This window comes from Haliaeetus leucocephalus, unplaced genomic scaffold, assembly GCF_000737465.1.
Source record: "Haliaeetus leucocephalus isolate CR32 unplaced genomic scaffold, Haliaeetus_leucocephalus-4.0 Scaffold1, whole genome shotgun sequence".
Classification (NCBI taxonomy): domain Eukaryota; kingdom Metazoa; phylum Chordata; class Aves; order Accipitriformes; family Accipitridae; genus Haliaeetus; species Haliaeetus leucocephalus.
In genome coordinates, this window is record NW_010972437.1 from 12653005 (window position 1) to 12667441 (window position 14437).

The 14437-nt window shown below is 37.0% G+C and overlaps 1 protein-coding gene across 1 annotated transcript in view; it reads right to left on the reverse strand.

Annotated features, from left to right (window-relative positions):
* LOC104832972 (myosin-IIIb-like) overlaps window positions 1–14437 on the reverse strand; it is a 58646-nt gene that overhangs the window by 39708 nt on the left and 4501 nt on the right. Inside the window, exons 3-4 of the mRNA XM_010569408.1 lie at window positions 4988–5051; window positions 3965–4103 (exon numbers count right to left, since the gene is read on the reverse strand). Of these exons, the coding sequence (XP_010567710.1) occupies window positions 3965–4103; window positions 4988–5051 (203 nt within the window). The remainder of the gene's footprint in view (window positions 1–3964; window positions 4104–4987; window positions 5052–14437) is intronic.

Consider the following 14437-nt stretch of genomic DNA (forward strand, 5'->3'; position numbering starts at 1 on the left):
ATATTTAAGCACCTTTCACTTGCAAGTGCAGGATATCAAATCAAGACTGTGCTCTAGGGCTGAGACTGAGGTAGCTTAGGGTATTTTCAATAACAAAGTCTGACTTGAAGAAAACTCTACTCTGAAGTAAAGACCAACCACCTAAGTATATTCTCTGTGGCTTGGGTGTTTTAACACAATTATGGTCCTGATAGAATTAAAATTGGATCACTTCTTTAAAACTGAAGTTAAGCCCTAACAATTAAAGAAGTCTTCATTATTTAAAATTTCCTGTTTAGGGTGATGAACCTGTAAGTATCATCTGTATGATGACAACCACAAAGGAACTTTTTGGGAATAATGTCTTCCATGCCCACCATGCCCCTTACTAAAACTTGTCCACAGTACCGTCTGAGGTGAGTAGCAGCCTTCCTCCCCATCAAATAATAACTTAACACATTTCACTATCTACTTGCCCTCCATCAGTGCAAAAAACAGTGATTACCTTCACATGTTTCTCCAAATACAACACAGCTACATTCACCAAATTACATTTTTATGATTGGTTTACCAGAAAGGAAAGAAAAATGAGCAACATAAAAATAAAAATACATATTGCAAGGAGAACATTCAAAATGGGTCACTGGCTAGTGGGAGACCAGCTTGAAACGTGTTAGGCCCTAATTTCCACTAGTTTTGAGAATATAAAAGATTAAGGAATCTAAAATCAAAGGCTATATTGGAAATGGTCTATTGACTATTAGAACTATAGTGCAAGTTTCACTACCTCAGCCTCAGATTGTGGCTACAGATACTGCAGATTGCACAGTTCCAGATGTCTCAGAACCCTGGCAAATTTCTCTACCTCTCACAAAGTTTCAGCATTGCAGACAACAGTGTGAGGTGCAAGGCATAAATCGAACATCATCAGAAGACACATACTGTTCTCCCACAAGAAAACGTCCATGGCCAGAGAGAGACTCTTCACATACTTTCTCACTTGTTCAAAATGCCTGTGTTAGCATTAAGAATTATGTCATTTTCTGGTCAATGCAGAGATACTACTAGCTTTTTTTCTACAAACATATTTCCTTGCATCTCAGAAAATCTGTCATATTTACTCGAGGCAAAGTTACATTGGTCAATTCCCTATGAAGCACTCACTTCTCATTAATAATTTCAAACATTCTCACTATCTATCTTGTCTAAGGGAATACTACTACTTGGCCTCTGGAGATTATATTATTTCGATTCTTTCAGTACTACTTTATTGTGACTAGAATAATTAACTTCTGGCTTAATTGTTACTACTGACTAGACTGTCCTCTCCACCTAGGCAGTGTGTCACAGTGAGACCCTGGAGGGAATCTCTGGCTTTGCTAATAGTCTTGCCCCACCACTATGGCAGAGCTCAGGGGAACACCTGGGCAGTGTAAAGCCAGCCCCTGCAACTCTATGCAACCACAGTGCATGCACACGCTTAACTTGCGCTGCATGCAGTTTGGCCATACTACTCAGTCTTCCTATGACCCAGTGTAAAGGCTTTTGAAGTGAAAAAGAGGCTTTTATTTCTGCATTAATTACAGAGTACAGTCTTCGCAGGATCTTTGTGGAAATTTCCTGGTCTATTTTTCCTTTGCCAATCTACTACTGAGAATGGGCAGCCTGTGCTATTAGACAGCTGGATAACAAGATGCGAGTGATTAGTCTGCTTGATTAATACAAAAAGATGTAAACTTGTATCAACCATTTTTTCCCTTTTGTGTTCTGTCCCCCCTTGACTACACTACAGCCTCATCTACCAAGGCCTCAAGACAAATAAGCAGCCTGTTCTTCCCTTTGTGCTTAAGCCTGGATACAGGCTCCCTCCTTCAGCAATCATCAACACTACTTCATAACTGGGTCATAGACCAGTGCAGAAACCTGTCACATTCCCTTCTCTGTTGGCCTCTGTGTTCCAGGTCCACAGCACTACCACCAGGCTGACAGACTAGTTCTGCCTGTAATGTAACTTAAAGAGAATTCAAAATCAATCTATAACATTGCAGAGTAATGTTTCACTATGAAAAATAACAGTCTTCGCACTGTCTGGACCACCTAGTGGACAGCTTTTTTTCTGTGAATAACAGCTTATGTAGTATAGCCCTACATTATAAAACAAATGTATTTTATACATGTGTTCTGATTCCAAAAAGATATTTGCTATTTCACTTGGTTTTCACAATGGGACTAACAATATTCTCTCCTTAAAAAGTATACCTCACACAATAAGACCGAATACAGATTCAGCAGTGTGTGAAAGCATCGGAATTTCTGAATGCAAGCCTTGCTTTTAAAAGCACCCAAGGAAGTTATTATTCTTCAGCAGGTTTACTTCCTTAATAGTTACTCATTGAAGTGTGATTTATATGAGCATCTATCTGAGTATCTTCATGCTTAACTAGGAAATTCCTTACTTCTCTGTATTTGCATGCTTATGCATTTACACATACATGTTTCTGAAATAGTTGAAATTAATGTTGCATTTATCTCTTCTTCAAATTCTATTCTTGTATCACTTCACATTTTTGAAGTCTCTCTAAATTACTGGGTAATGACTCTGAATCACATGCTTGCTAAGGGTGTAATTCTGCCAGTTTTACTCTCTCTAATTGTTTTACCTCAGACACAATGTCTTTGATTTCAAGGAGACTAGTTGCAGGGTAACATACAATATCCAGTGAGAGTAAGGATGACAGGTTTGGGCCCTGACTGCTTTGCTCAAGAGGATTTGCTGCAATGAAGATATTTCTGTTTGACAGGTTTATTGTTTAACATGTAATAATTTAAGATAGAAATGCACACATCCCCTGCAGTCCCACACTATGGATTCAAAACCCATATGGACAGAAATGCATGAAGAGAGAATAACGGATTTCTCAACCTGCTGTGTTTACATACTATTCTGTTTTTTAGCATGGAAAGCACATTATGCCTTTATAGAAGACTAAAACCACGGAATTTGCATTATTTCCTGTAACAGAAGGATCTCCATATAAATACCTATCTTCTTACCTTTTCACTGTAAATTATTTAACTGACCTCTGTAAAGTTTAAACACATAAATTGCAGTATTAGGGCTCAAGTATTCAGATAAATATTTGTAGACTTACAAGATCAAAGGTGTCCCATTAAATATATAAACAGAAATGTTAATGTATGGCACTAAATTACAAACAACTAATTTTCAGTAATAACCTGGAAATTAATGTATGATCATTTATATTTTGGCACTAGTTACAGATATCGCATTATCAACCTACTTAATCTTAAACTGTGGAAGGTATTCTATGAACCGGTATTAAAGTTTGTATTCACAGATTTGCAAGGACACAATGACTACAATAAAAAAGTATTCTGACAGGTAATGATTTCCTGGAATATTCAAAGATAAACCAGTTAAAACTCAACAAACGTCAAAATGTTTTACCTCAAGATTTTAAACTCTTACTGACCATGGCAAAAATAATGTATCAGCAAATAAAATACAAAAACACTTTGCATAGATTGTAGCATTATTGCAGACTTTCCTGTGTTGCTGACAATCTTTGTGTGTGTGAACAAACAAGTTGTCTTTCATTCTGCCAAACATGAGAGATTTCATTACTGTCTTCTACTTTTGAGGCTGGAAGGCAAAGGAAAGCTGAAGCTCTTGAAAGTCAATTTGATTTCATTAAAAGGATATTTCAAGATTATTAACCACATTTTTAGTAGAAACTCTATTTTAAAAATCTTTATACTTCTGCCTCTGTAATTCAGGTATTTAAGGGCTGTTCTTATATTTCCAGGTTGAAAATGTGTAGAAGAAAGTTAGTTCCTTTATGTTTCTTGCTTTCCAAGGGATTGTTAAAAGACCTCATCAATATATAAAGCAAGTTACATGCTGACAACATGTAGCTTATAAATAGTAAACAAAAGATCTCTGTTACTTTACTATATTTCTTACCTCCTTTTTTATGGGATCTCAAGGAACTTGACAACTGATGGTCTGTAAATGACTGGGATTGGCTAATCGATTGTGAATCATTCATTTCGAACGACTGTTTTCGAATAAATGGAGAAGCAGAAATCTCATCCAAATCCTTCTGGAATAAAGAATGCTGGTTTTGGCACATAGGAAATTGTATTGATTCCACTCTGCCGTGATAACTTATAGTTGTGATCTCACAGAGAGCAACTTCTTATTTTCTATGACTCTGTGAAATGTCTAATGCTAGATTTAAGTTACGCAAGATTCTTGTGGCTTTCAGCAACACCGACTTAGCACCCATGTCACAAACATTTGTTTACTTTTTCCATTTAACTTATTTATCCCCTTTCCTCATGCAGTTAAATCATAGCATGCACTGTATGCTGATTTCCTCTCATAGTTAATTTGTATCTTTAGAAAAAAGCTATAGGAAGGTATTAATCTGCTTAACATTTCTAAGTACATCATCCAAGGGATTTTGTTTTTTTAATCTTACATATGCTCAGCAGAGTTACTGGCAAAAACTGTACATTTTCTCCATTTCATCCTTTCAACATCAAATGGTAAGCAGCAAAAATTGGATCAGACTTCAAAGACTATGCTGTGCTCCAAGTCACAGAGCGACTCCTCCATTTCACATATTGAATTCAAGCAGGATATCAAAGTGCTACCAAAGAACCTCAGGTCCTTACTAAAAAAGAGTCTCTAACATCTGTAGAAAGTGAAGTGCGCAGACAAATCACCTCAGGGAGCAGCTAGCATTTATTCTCAGCAGCAAATTTCCAGCCTTTTGATTCTCTTATTCACTGTACCTCCCTGTCTTTCTACAGAACTAAAGTTCTTAGCAAGCAGGCTTTTGTCTCAAAGACTTCAAAACATCACTAACGGTTTCATGTTCAGATGGCTATGCCAAGCAGCCATGAACACATTGCAGAACTGTGGACTCAGGAATTTGAAGTTATAATGAGATGTTATTTTAGAATATAAACTTAGTAGTACCTTTTTTGTTTGTTTGTCAAGAAAATCAGGCACCACAGGAGAAGACTGGTTACTGGTTTGCTGCCTATAAGCAAAGAAAAATAAATATGTAGTATAAATATTGTAATTTCTTCATTCTTATAAAGGTTTACTGGCATACACATTTTTTGTTGGTTTTCCCTTTTCCCCCTCCCCCAATTTCTAAATATGCACATACAATCAATTCAGAGAAAACACAGACCAGTTCCATTTCCTCTTATAAGGAAGTGCATGTTATTAAACACAGTAGCAGGCTATGAGCAATGAATTTGTCATTAAAAATTTGTGGATACGTGCATGTGTGTAAAATGAGTTTATGAGAATTCTATGAAACTGAAGTAATGTATTAAAATTAATTTAAGAAGATTTTACATGAAACTTTTTTTCCAGGGCTGTGAAAAGCTGTTTTCACAGAATTCAAACATAGGCACTCAGAATTTGACAGATGAGGAAGAAGTGAAACACACAGCTTTGTGTTCTCCTAAAGCCATTTGTGTTGAGGACAGAACAAGGAGTAAAGAGTTCTTAGATTCTTTGTCTATATCTGTTATTATTTTACCATCACATTATGTCACCGTAAAAATATTAAAGGCCAACTCCTGCTCTCATTAATGCTAATTAAAGTATCATAAAAACCTTCTGCAGGCCCTGATCCTTGTTGGCAGGCCTTTGAAGTCAATGGATCTCTTCAATAGTAAAGTCCACCCAGACAGAACTTGCTCCAGAATCTTTAGCTATGCAAAACCAAAAAAAAATGCTACCAATTTCATTTGTTGGATAAAAAACTGAGGTTCATAGATATTACTTGATATGCCAATGGTCCTAAAACTGGGATTAAAAGCAAGATTTTCTGATTATCAAAACACACCTCAGCCATTGCTTCATTACTCTCCAACCCCCTCACAACCTTTCTGAAAATACAATTAATGGCAGTTGTATTTCTACTTATAGATGAAAACATCTGAAATCTAAGTTTCAGTCATAGATTTTGGTTTAGACATATATATCATAGCTTTTTTCATAAATGGGGAAAAGCTTTACAAAGTACTAAGTAGCTCTTTCAGTTTTACACAGTTATTACAACTGAATACATTTCAGCCCTTTCAGTTACAGTGGGAAGGGGGAATATAAAGAACAAAAATTGCTTTACTGATTAAGAAATACAACATATGTTACCTCAAATTTAATTTGCTGTCAATACTTACGTTTCAATCAACTACACTAGTTATAAGTTACTCATGTAACAACAGAACAATATTGGAATTTAAAAAATATGTCTGGCCACGTGTGCATTTTACCTTTCAAAATGCAACTTTAAAATGTACCCTTTAAAAATACTTCAGATTAAAATAACACTACTGAAGGACTTGAAATATTTTAGACTATTATGTATAGAATTTGATAACTGTATATCACCATGCATATGTATTAGATAATACATTTATTCTGTGACATCCACTGAGGCTACTGATGTATTGCAAGCCTTATTTGCAAAAGGGTTTAGGCTCTTAGATTAATTAAGTTTGTCTGAATGCGTTACCCCAGCTCAAGAGCATTGACTTGAATTGTTTCAAAGTAGTCACAACAATGATGGCATCACGGTTGTCAATAAGCTACCTCAGGGTGTGGAAACAAAATGAAGAATTCATGAACATGGTAAACATTCAACTTTCCTGTAATGCTGCGATTTCATGAATGAAGTTTGGATTTGCTTGTCAGGTTTGTGGAATTTAAATTCCCCTTTATTCTTTAACACTAAGAAAGAGAAGGAAAACATTCTGCCTAAACCGTAATTTGAATTTAAACTGGTGTTTTCCTTGGAGGAAATGGAGGGATCCATTTTAAAAATGCATTCTCATTTTGTACTGGCACACTTTTTTGTACAGGAAAGTATAAAGTACGTCTAGGATTGTATGTGACATTGCATTTGTGCATGTACCATCTTATCTGTAAAGTTCTTTATTACTATTTATCTTGTATATATATTATTTATATAACCATTTAATAGGATTAGTTAGGTAACTTGCCACTTTTCCCCAAAATTATTCAAGCATTTGTTGACATGATTCAGTCCTCCAACCCCCAATACTGCAGAAAATAAACCCAGTATGAACTAAAAATTATGAATAATCCTCCAATATCACTGTGGTGGTTGTCAAAATAAAAATCTGCTGTTGGATCATTACGTTGCAAATGGTCTACAATGCTAAAATGGACTGAATCATCACCTAAATTTAAATATTCAGATTTTGGGGTGGTTTGGATCTGGATCTAAACCTGCAGCTTGAACTAATCTCTACCTTCTATTAAAAAAAAAATCTAGAATTTAGTAAGATTTTGCCAGCACTGTAACTTTGCCAGGGCTAGAACATTGTCCAAATATTTAAAGCATGAAGGTAAAGTTCAGCAACTTGCGTTCTGTACAGCTTAAACTAGCAAAAATCAGCCTCTGGAATTCTGAAGCCCTTAGACCCCGACTCTCTGTCAGGATCCCAGTGATGCTGTGTTTATGACTAGAACAATCCTAAGTTGGGTTGTACTTGGCGCAAGATACCCCATCCGTCCACAGAATGTACTGTTGCTGATATAAGTATGTACTTCATGATTACTAGCTTTTACTCACAAGCTTTTCGTTGTATTCTTCTCCTCCTGTTGTGTTGAGAAGGGGGAGTGACAGAGCAGCTTGGTGAGCACCTGGTGGGCAACCAAGGTCAACCCACCACCATGTCAAACTGGCAAGGAACACTTCTGAAAACATGGCATCAACTGTAGATGCTGAGCACCTTGAAATCAGCCTCTGAGCTATTCTGAAAATTTGGCTAGTATGCAATATGAAAAATGCAATAACAACAGGAAGGCAGCTCAGCAGTAGTTAGGTTAGTAGTTAGTTATATGAGCCAATCAGTGATGATAGCTAACATTTTCAAATGTGACATCTGAGGCTGATTTTGAGGTGCAGGGTATTTTCAGGTATCTTTGAAGAAACTGCTTTTCCTAAGGTTTCAAAAAATTTTTGTTTTCCACATTTGCAGGAAAGCAGTATTTGGGTCAGAGAGATGAGATCCAGTCAGCACACTTACCCGGGAAGGATGTAAGAGATCCAGGTTCATCTGCCTGGTTTCAATCAGGCAATACAACAATTTGCTGCTGAATGTTCAGCTACTGAGCTATAATACGCCTCAGTCTTCACATATGGACTGTCTATAAATCACTCAATTAGCAAGAAACATTGACAAAAAGAGAAACATTGATTCTTAGGGTCTGTCTACACATCTGTGTAGTGTATAGCCACACTATCCTTCGCACTGAAAGCAGTCAAACCATAGCAGCATAAAACTAGTAGCACAGACTAATTTATGCCAGAGGAAAATAGCTAGTTTTGGAGTTATTCTGGCCATGATGAGTTAAGTCATGGAATTTGGACTTTCATCATTTAAACGCTTTTGAAAACGTTAGAAACACTCCTAGATATTTTACTAGAAAGGATACAGCTCATTCTGCAGAAAGAATGTATTCCTGAACAGAATAAATTTAATTCTTCCAGCATGGGTAGATGAAAAATTCCAAAGAGATGGAAAGGAGGGAAAAAAAAGAAGATGACACTGAAAAATTGTGCCCAAATTTCCGTTTACACCTTATAAATCATGAGTAACTATCTGAACTTATGAACTGTAATTAGAAGCTCACATGACAGCAGAATCAGACCCAATGGGTTCCACTGCATGCCACAGGAATTGCAGACCTATTTCCATCACAAGCAATAAACTTAATGTTTAATACGATTACAGATAGGAAAGTGAAGCAATTAAAGGAGAGCAGAATGTCTTTATACCAGCTTTTACTGTGGAAAGAAATGAAAATTTGTATTCAAAAGATCGTTTATACAAGAAATCGCAGTGTGGTCTTGACAGAAACTGAAATTATCCAAGGAGGAAATTATGGAGCAATGTAAGAAAGGTGTAAGCAGTAAATCACCAGGACCTGATGGCATTGATCTGAAGGTCCTGAAAAAAAAAAAGGTTTAAAATGTGGAGATATGACCCTTTCAAGCAGCTATCCATGAGGAGTAGAAGCACACTAACATAGTGATTTTTTTTTCTCTCCTTTTAAACAAAAGAATCTAGAGAAGGTTTTGTTATTGACTGAGTGAACCTCACTTTAGTGAGAGTCAAGCTGCAGATCAAGTCAAAGAAAGCATAGCAGAAGATAGAAGAGTTTTTATATGGAACAGTTTACTTCACATTAAGCCAGTTTCTGAACTGATCTGTGCTCATGTGACTGAAAATCATGTTTATTCTCCACCTTCAGTGATACACAGGATATTCTGTGGTAATCCACCATGTAGGTGAATCCACATTGCATGCTATTTCAGTGAGCCTCCAGTTGTTGCAGAACATTCAGAAATGAACATTGTTCATTTTTGAGGCACAGCAACAACACTGTTCAAGTAAAGCCGACCCAAGGAGAATTATTCTGGAACAATTTTTATACTTACTCCCTACACTGATGCAGCAATGACTGCTGGCACTAAGATGCTATAAAAGTAGCTGACTTGCAACACTAAACCCACTGGCACAGAGATGTTACATTTCAAGAAGTCACTCTGTATTTCGAGATCATAAAAAGAACCTTGGCAAATCACCTAAGCCATCCCCATTTTCAGAGAAAAACCAGCTACATCTAGCCATTTTTTTTTTGTCAGAAGTTTGTCTAAGCTGATTTTTGAAATCTACAGCGATGGAGATGTCAAAACTTCCCAAGGTAACCTACACAGGGCTTAACTCAGTATACCATCAGTGAGTTTTTCTTGATATCTAACCTAACTCCTGCACTGCAATGCAAGCCCATTATTTCTTGCCTGATTCCCAATGGTGAACAGTTTGTTCCTTTCCTCTTCACATCAGCCTTTTGTGACTGGAGAAACAATATCACATGTACTCTCAGTTTTCCATCTCTTTTAGAGATGTCCTCTTATCATGGCTTATAGGCATGTGATCATTTTTGTTGCTGAGGGACTTGCTCATTTTCTTGAAGTGCAGTGTCTAATATACTACATAACTGAGGTCTTGAGAGTGATGAGAAAATATTACGATGCACGTGTGAGGTAGCATGTATCCTCATTGCTACTATCCAATGTAAACTTTGGAGCAGGGTGCCATTACTGACTGACATTCATTTTGTGGTTCATTACAGTCCATGTACCTCTGTTCCTAACTCTAATTCTGCCCTCTTAAACCCCTGTAACCATCACTCACTCAGTACTGATACAAATTTAGTAATCAGATTCTGCTTCATCAGTCAAGCCATTAATGAGTAGAAATAGACCCATTTCTGGAACTTGACTTTCAGATGCATACTTTTGGTAGAACAGAGAAATACTGGTAATTATTCTTTTTCTACAACTTTCCAAACACTTAAACTGGTATGCCTGTGTACTTTTGTTCAGGCTTTATGATCCAATCTTGATTACCTACGTCTCCTGTGAATGTCAAGAGTTTTACTAAAATGAATACTTTCTGAGAATCTATGCTGACCAAAGCGTGAACATGATACCAACTAGCTAAAAGGGGAAAGATGTAAGGAGAAAAATCGCAATGAATTCAACTCAAGAGTGTAAACTGCTGTTGATGTCAGGTATCTTCTAACATGCATCCTTAACACACAGAGCTCCGTAAGAAAACAAAGGAGCAAGGGATACTCACTGACATGGAGTTATAGTTACAGATATAACTAAGTGTAACAAAGTCACTATGTGGAAACAATGCTTTCTGCTACTACATGGTATAAGGCCACTGATCATGTACATATAGCTAACTTATATTATGATATTTAGCAGTCAGTGAGCTATAGTTCAGTGAGCTAGAGGAAAAAAAGAACAATAGAGGAAGTATCTTCCAGGGTAAGTATCAGATCAGTATTATTTAACACAATTTTCATTTAGGTGGGAATGGATAAGAAGATGGTGGAACATGCAGGTTACAGATGCTTTGATGAGATTCTAAAGGGATTTAAAGATACTTGAGGATGACAGCTCTGTCTGAACATGAACAACGTAGCATAGATTAAGGTCCTTAGTCACTGAACTGTAGCTTATCCTGCTAAGAACAAGAACTTTTATGAAAAATATATTCACTAGAGATGTCAGTCTAACAAGTTAAAAATCACAGGATGTTTTAGAAAATTACTTCTCCCTTCTCCACAGATGATTCCTAATTAGCTCAAGAGATCCCCAATACTAACTTGAAATTGTAGCTATGCCATTGCAAAATTCAGCACCTTTGATTTCATGCAATGACCAATTCTAAAGTGGAGGCAGACATGAGGCAAGGCTGATATCCGCACTGGCCTTGTGCGAGGGGAGACCATGTTGCACTCCTCCCTTCTCTGCTGCCTATTCGGCTCTCTGCAGAAGGGTAAATCTGCTATTCAGCAAGGTTGTAAAAAGGGCTCTGAAAGGTTTTCACTTTCCTCATTTGAATTTAGTCTTGACCATGTCTGGCTTTTTAGAATAACTCTGTCCTTTTTAAGTTTTGAATGAGCTACTTTGGGAAAGGGTTTGATTGTGATTCAGTTTCTTCATGCCACGCAGGCCTGCATGGCCACAGGCCTCCTCTCAGTGGCTGATGATGTCTAGAAAAGGTTTGGCAAGTCTCGCATACACAGACTGGGTTTTGGGAGGGGAATTCAGACTTAGTATCAGTCTCCCGGGTGTACAATTAATCCCATGACCCTTTTTTGGTAGAAGGACTCACAGGGAAGTCCACAGCTCTGTGGAACTGAATGGAAAAAACATTTTTTCAGTGCGACAAAACCACATCCCTGCTAAAATTTACATTATTTTCTTCCACCTATTTCTATTCATATGAGAGTTACTTGCCAATTCTCAATGTGTCTTTAGGTACGTGTGACACCAGCTTCATACAGGAAAGATTTCTGCATTTGAACACAGTTAATACTGGCTTTCAAATGCAGGAAACATTTAACATGCAATGTTAAATGAACTAAGGTGTACATTTAATTAGCATCCTATGTCATTTATTAGCTTGAGTTTGCTTATGTCCTGCATTTGCTGAATGAAGAGTGTGAACTAGGTGTAGAGATTCAATTTCCTTGAAGGAATTCAATTTTTTTTAAAGTGCCCATTCCTTCTGAACACTTTGAAATTCATTACTTAGTAAAACTGAGTGCTTTTTATAATACTGTAACTTCTTTTTTTAACAGATCTTTGAAAAAGCAGCAGGTTGTCATACATTTAAATGTATAGTTATATTCCTGTGCATACAACAGAACAGAACTGTATATGATTTTGCTTTCTGATCCTGAGTACCTTTAAACTCATTTTTCATTTTCCATAACTACCAGTTAGGAAAAAAAAAAAAAAGAAACAAAAATAAAAGAAATGAAAGGAAATGAAGAAAAAAGAATATTTTACTATTCTATACTTCAGTTCCACAGTATGTGAAGCCACAGTGAGGCTGCCTTCTCTAAGGACAGATTACCAGCTACTGTGTTAAAACATCTGTACTATTATTCAGCAGCCTTCCTGTTTCCTACAAGTTTCCTGTACGACCAAACAGCCATATGCTTAAAACACAACAGCCCAGTAACAGCTACATGTAGAAGTGGGACTTGATTTATGGGAAGTAAGTTACTGGATTTAGTCCTAAGATTCTCAGCATCACCTGTGAAATGCTGAACATTTTCACGACTGAAATCACTGGAACCTGAGGCCATTGCTGAGAAATTTATAGGATTAGGCAAATAATCTGCAATAATTGTTGGGGTTAAACTTGAGAACTGCCAGCAATAATGGCAGTTCAGCAACTCCAGGCAAAAGAAGGTATGAATTTACTTATCTGTCTGATTGTGCATAGCAATCAGGACTGGGTGCAAGACCTGAATGGCCAATGTATTTTACATGGGCACCTTCAGGCCAGATATCTAAAGGCATTTAGACATTGATTTCAATGTAAGTTCAGTGGCTGAATATCTTTAAAGGTCTGTGTATTTGTGCTTCATAGAGCCCAAATTCACCTCAACAGTTACTGAACTGTAAAATATTGTGAGCCTCATGCAATGTATAATTAAGCAAGATGTACCTAATCCAGAAAAATACATTTGTCTGGAGAGCAACAAGGAATTCCAGAAACAGTCTAACACAAAAAGGGAAGAAAACCATTCCTGGCTAACTATACATAAAACAGATGAAGGAAAAAGTTTAAAGAGGCTGTGTGCCTCCAAACAAGTCCAGGTGAAAGCTCTAGATTGCTAAAAAGAAAAAAAAAAAGTCTATTTACATTGTAAATAATTACAGTTTGGGATGCCAAAGAAAACTGATAGTAGACAGCTTATTAGGTCTTGCTTTTAACCATCAGTGCAGACTGGAGAACAAATGACCATGCGATCATCAATAGTTCTAAAGAGATCCCAAGACACATACCCTGTAAGTATTCAATAGACAGAAGGAGCTGCATGCATGTGAAGGGAATTATAAATTTAGGAACTCATTGCTCCAATGAGCAGTGAGGCAACCCAAAGACACAGCTATGATGGTAAATTGCAGTGGGCTCATTCTTTTCCCTGAAAATCATTACCAAAAACATTTATTTATTTATTTAGTCCTTGTCCAATGGCCTGAACCTTTTCCTTGCTGAAAACAGAATACTGCAAGGGAGAGATCCTGCAGCACTACTAACCTACAAGAATGCAGGTGGTTACACCTGAACAAAATCCTATAATAATGCACCAGAGCATGTAGCAGACATTATTCAGTCTAAATCAACCAAACTTAGCATGGAAGTTAACATAACTCAATGTTGTGAGCATACACAGAGAAAGAAATACCATTTTGGAGAAGTTAATGGTTATTTAAAAAAAACAGCCCCAAAACCTTCTTAATGGAATAACAGAATCTAGTTACAGTCATTTATTTCCTCAGAGAACTCTTAAGAGCTGTAAAAGAACCAGTATTTATATGCTATATAGGAAGCATATAAAATAACAGAAATAAGAACTGGAAGAAGCACTAAGATGTCCTTGTGCCCACGCCACAGCAGGAGAGATCTCATAACTCTTAAGTCACTGAAACTTGCTAACCAAAGGGATTAATCCAGCAAATGCAGCCACCTCTCCTAGAACACTGTGGGAGAGACAGATTTTGGCAACAGCTAAAGATGTAACAGATCCCTCTTGCCTCTCATACCCAAGGAAGTGTCGGAGACATTTGTCTGGAGTGACTCCATTGGTAAGGAAGGTTAAAATACCCTTCCTGTACAAAGAGGAGGGCATCACTATTATGGTTGACAGTATTCCTAGGCTTTCTGTCGGTGACTTGTCCATCTGCTTTTTACAGCTCTTTTCCCTTCCTCATTGCTGGTCTGCATGGAGCTTTACAGACACAGAAGGGTAAATTTCTACTCTTGAGAATTTAAT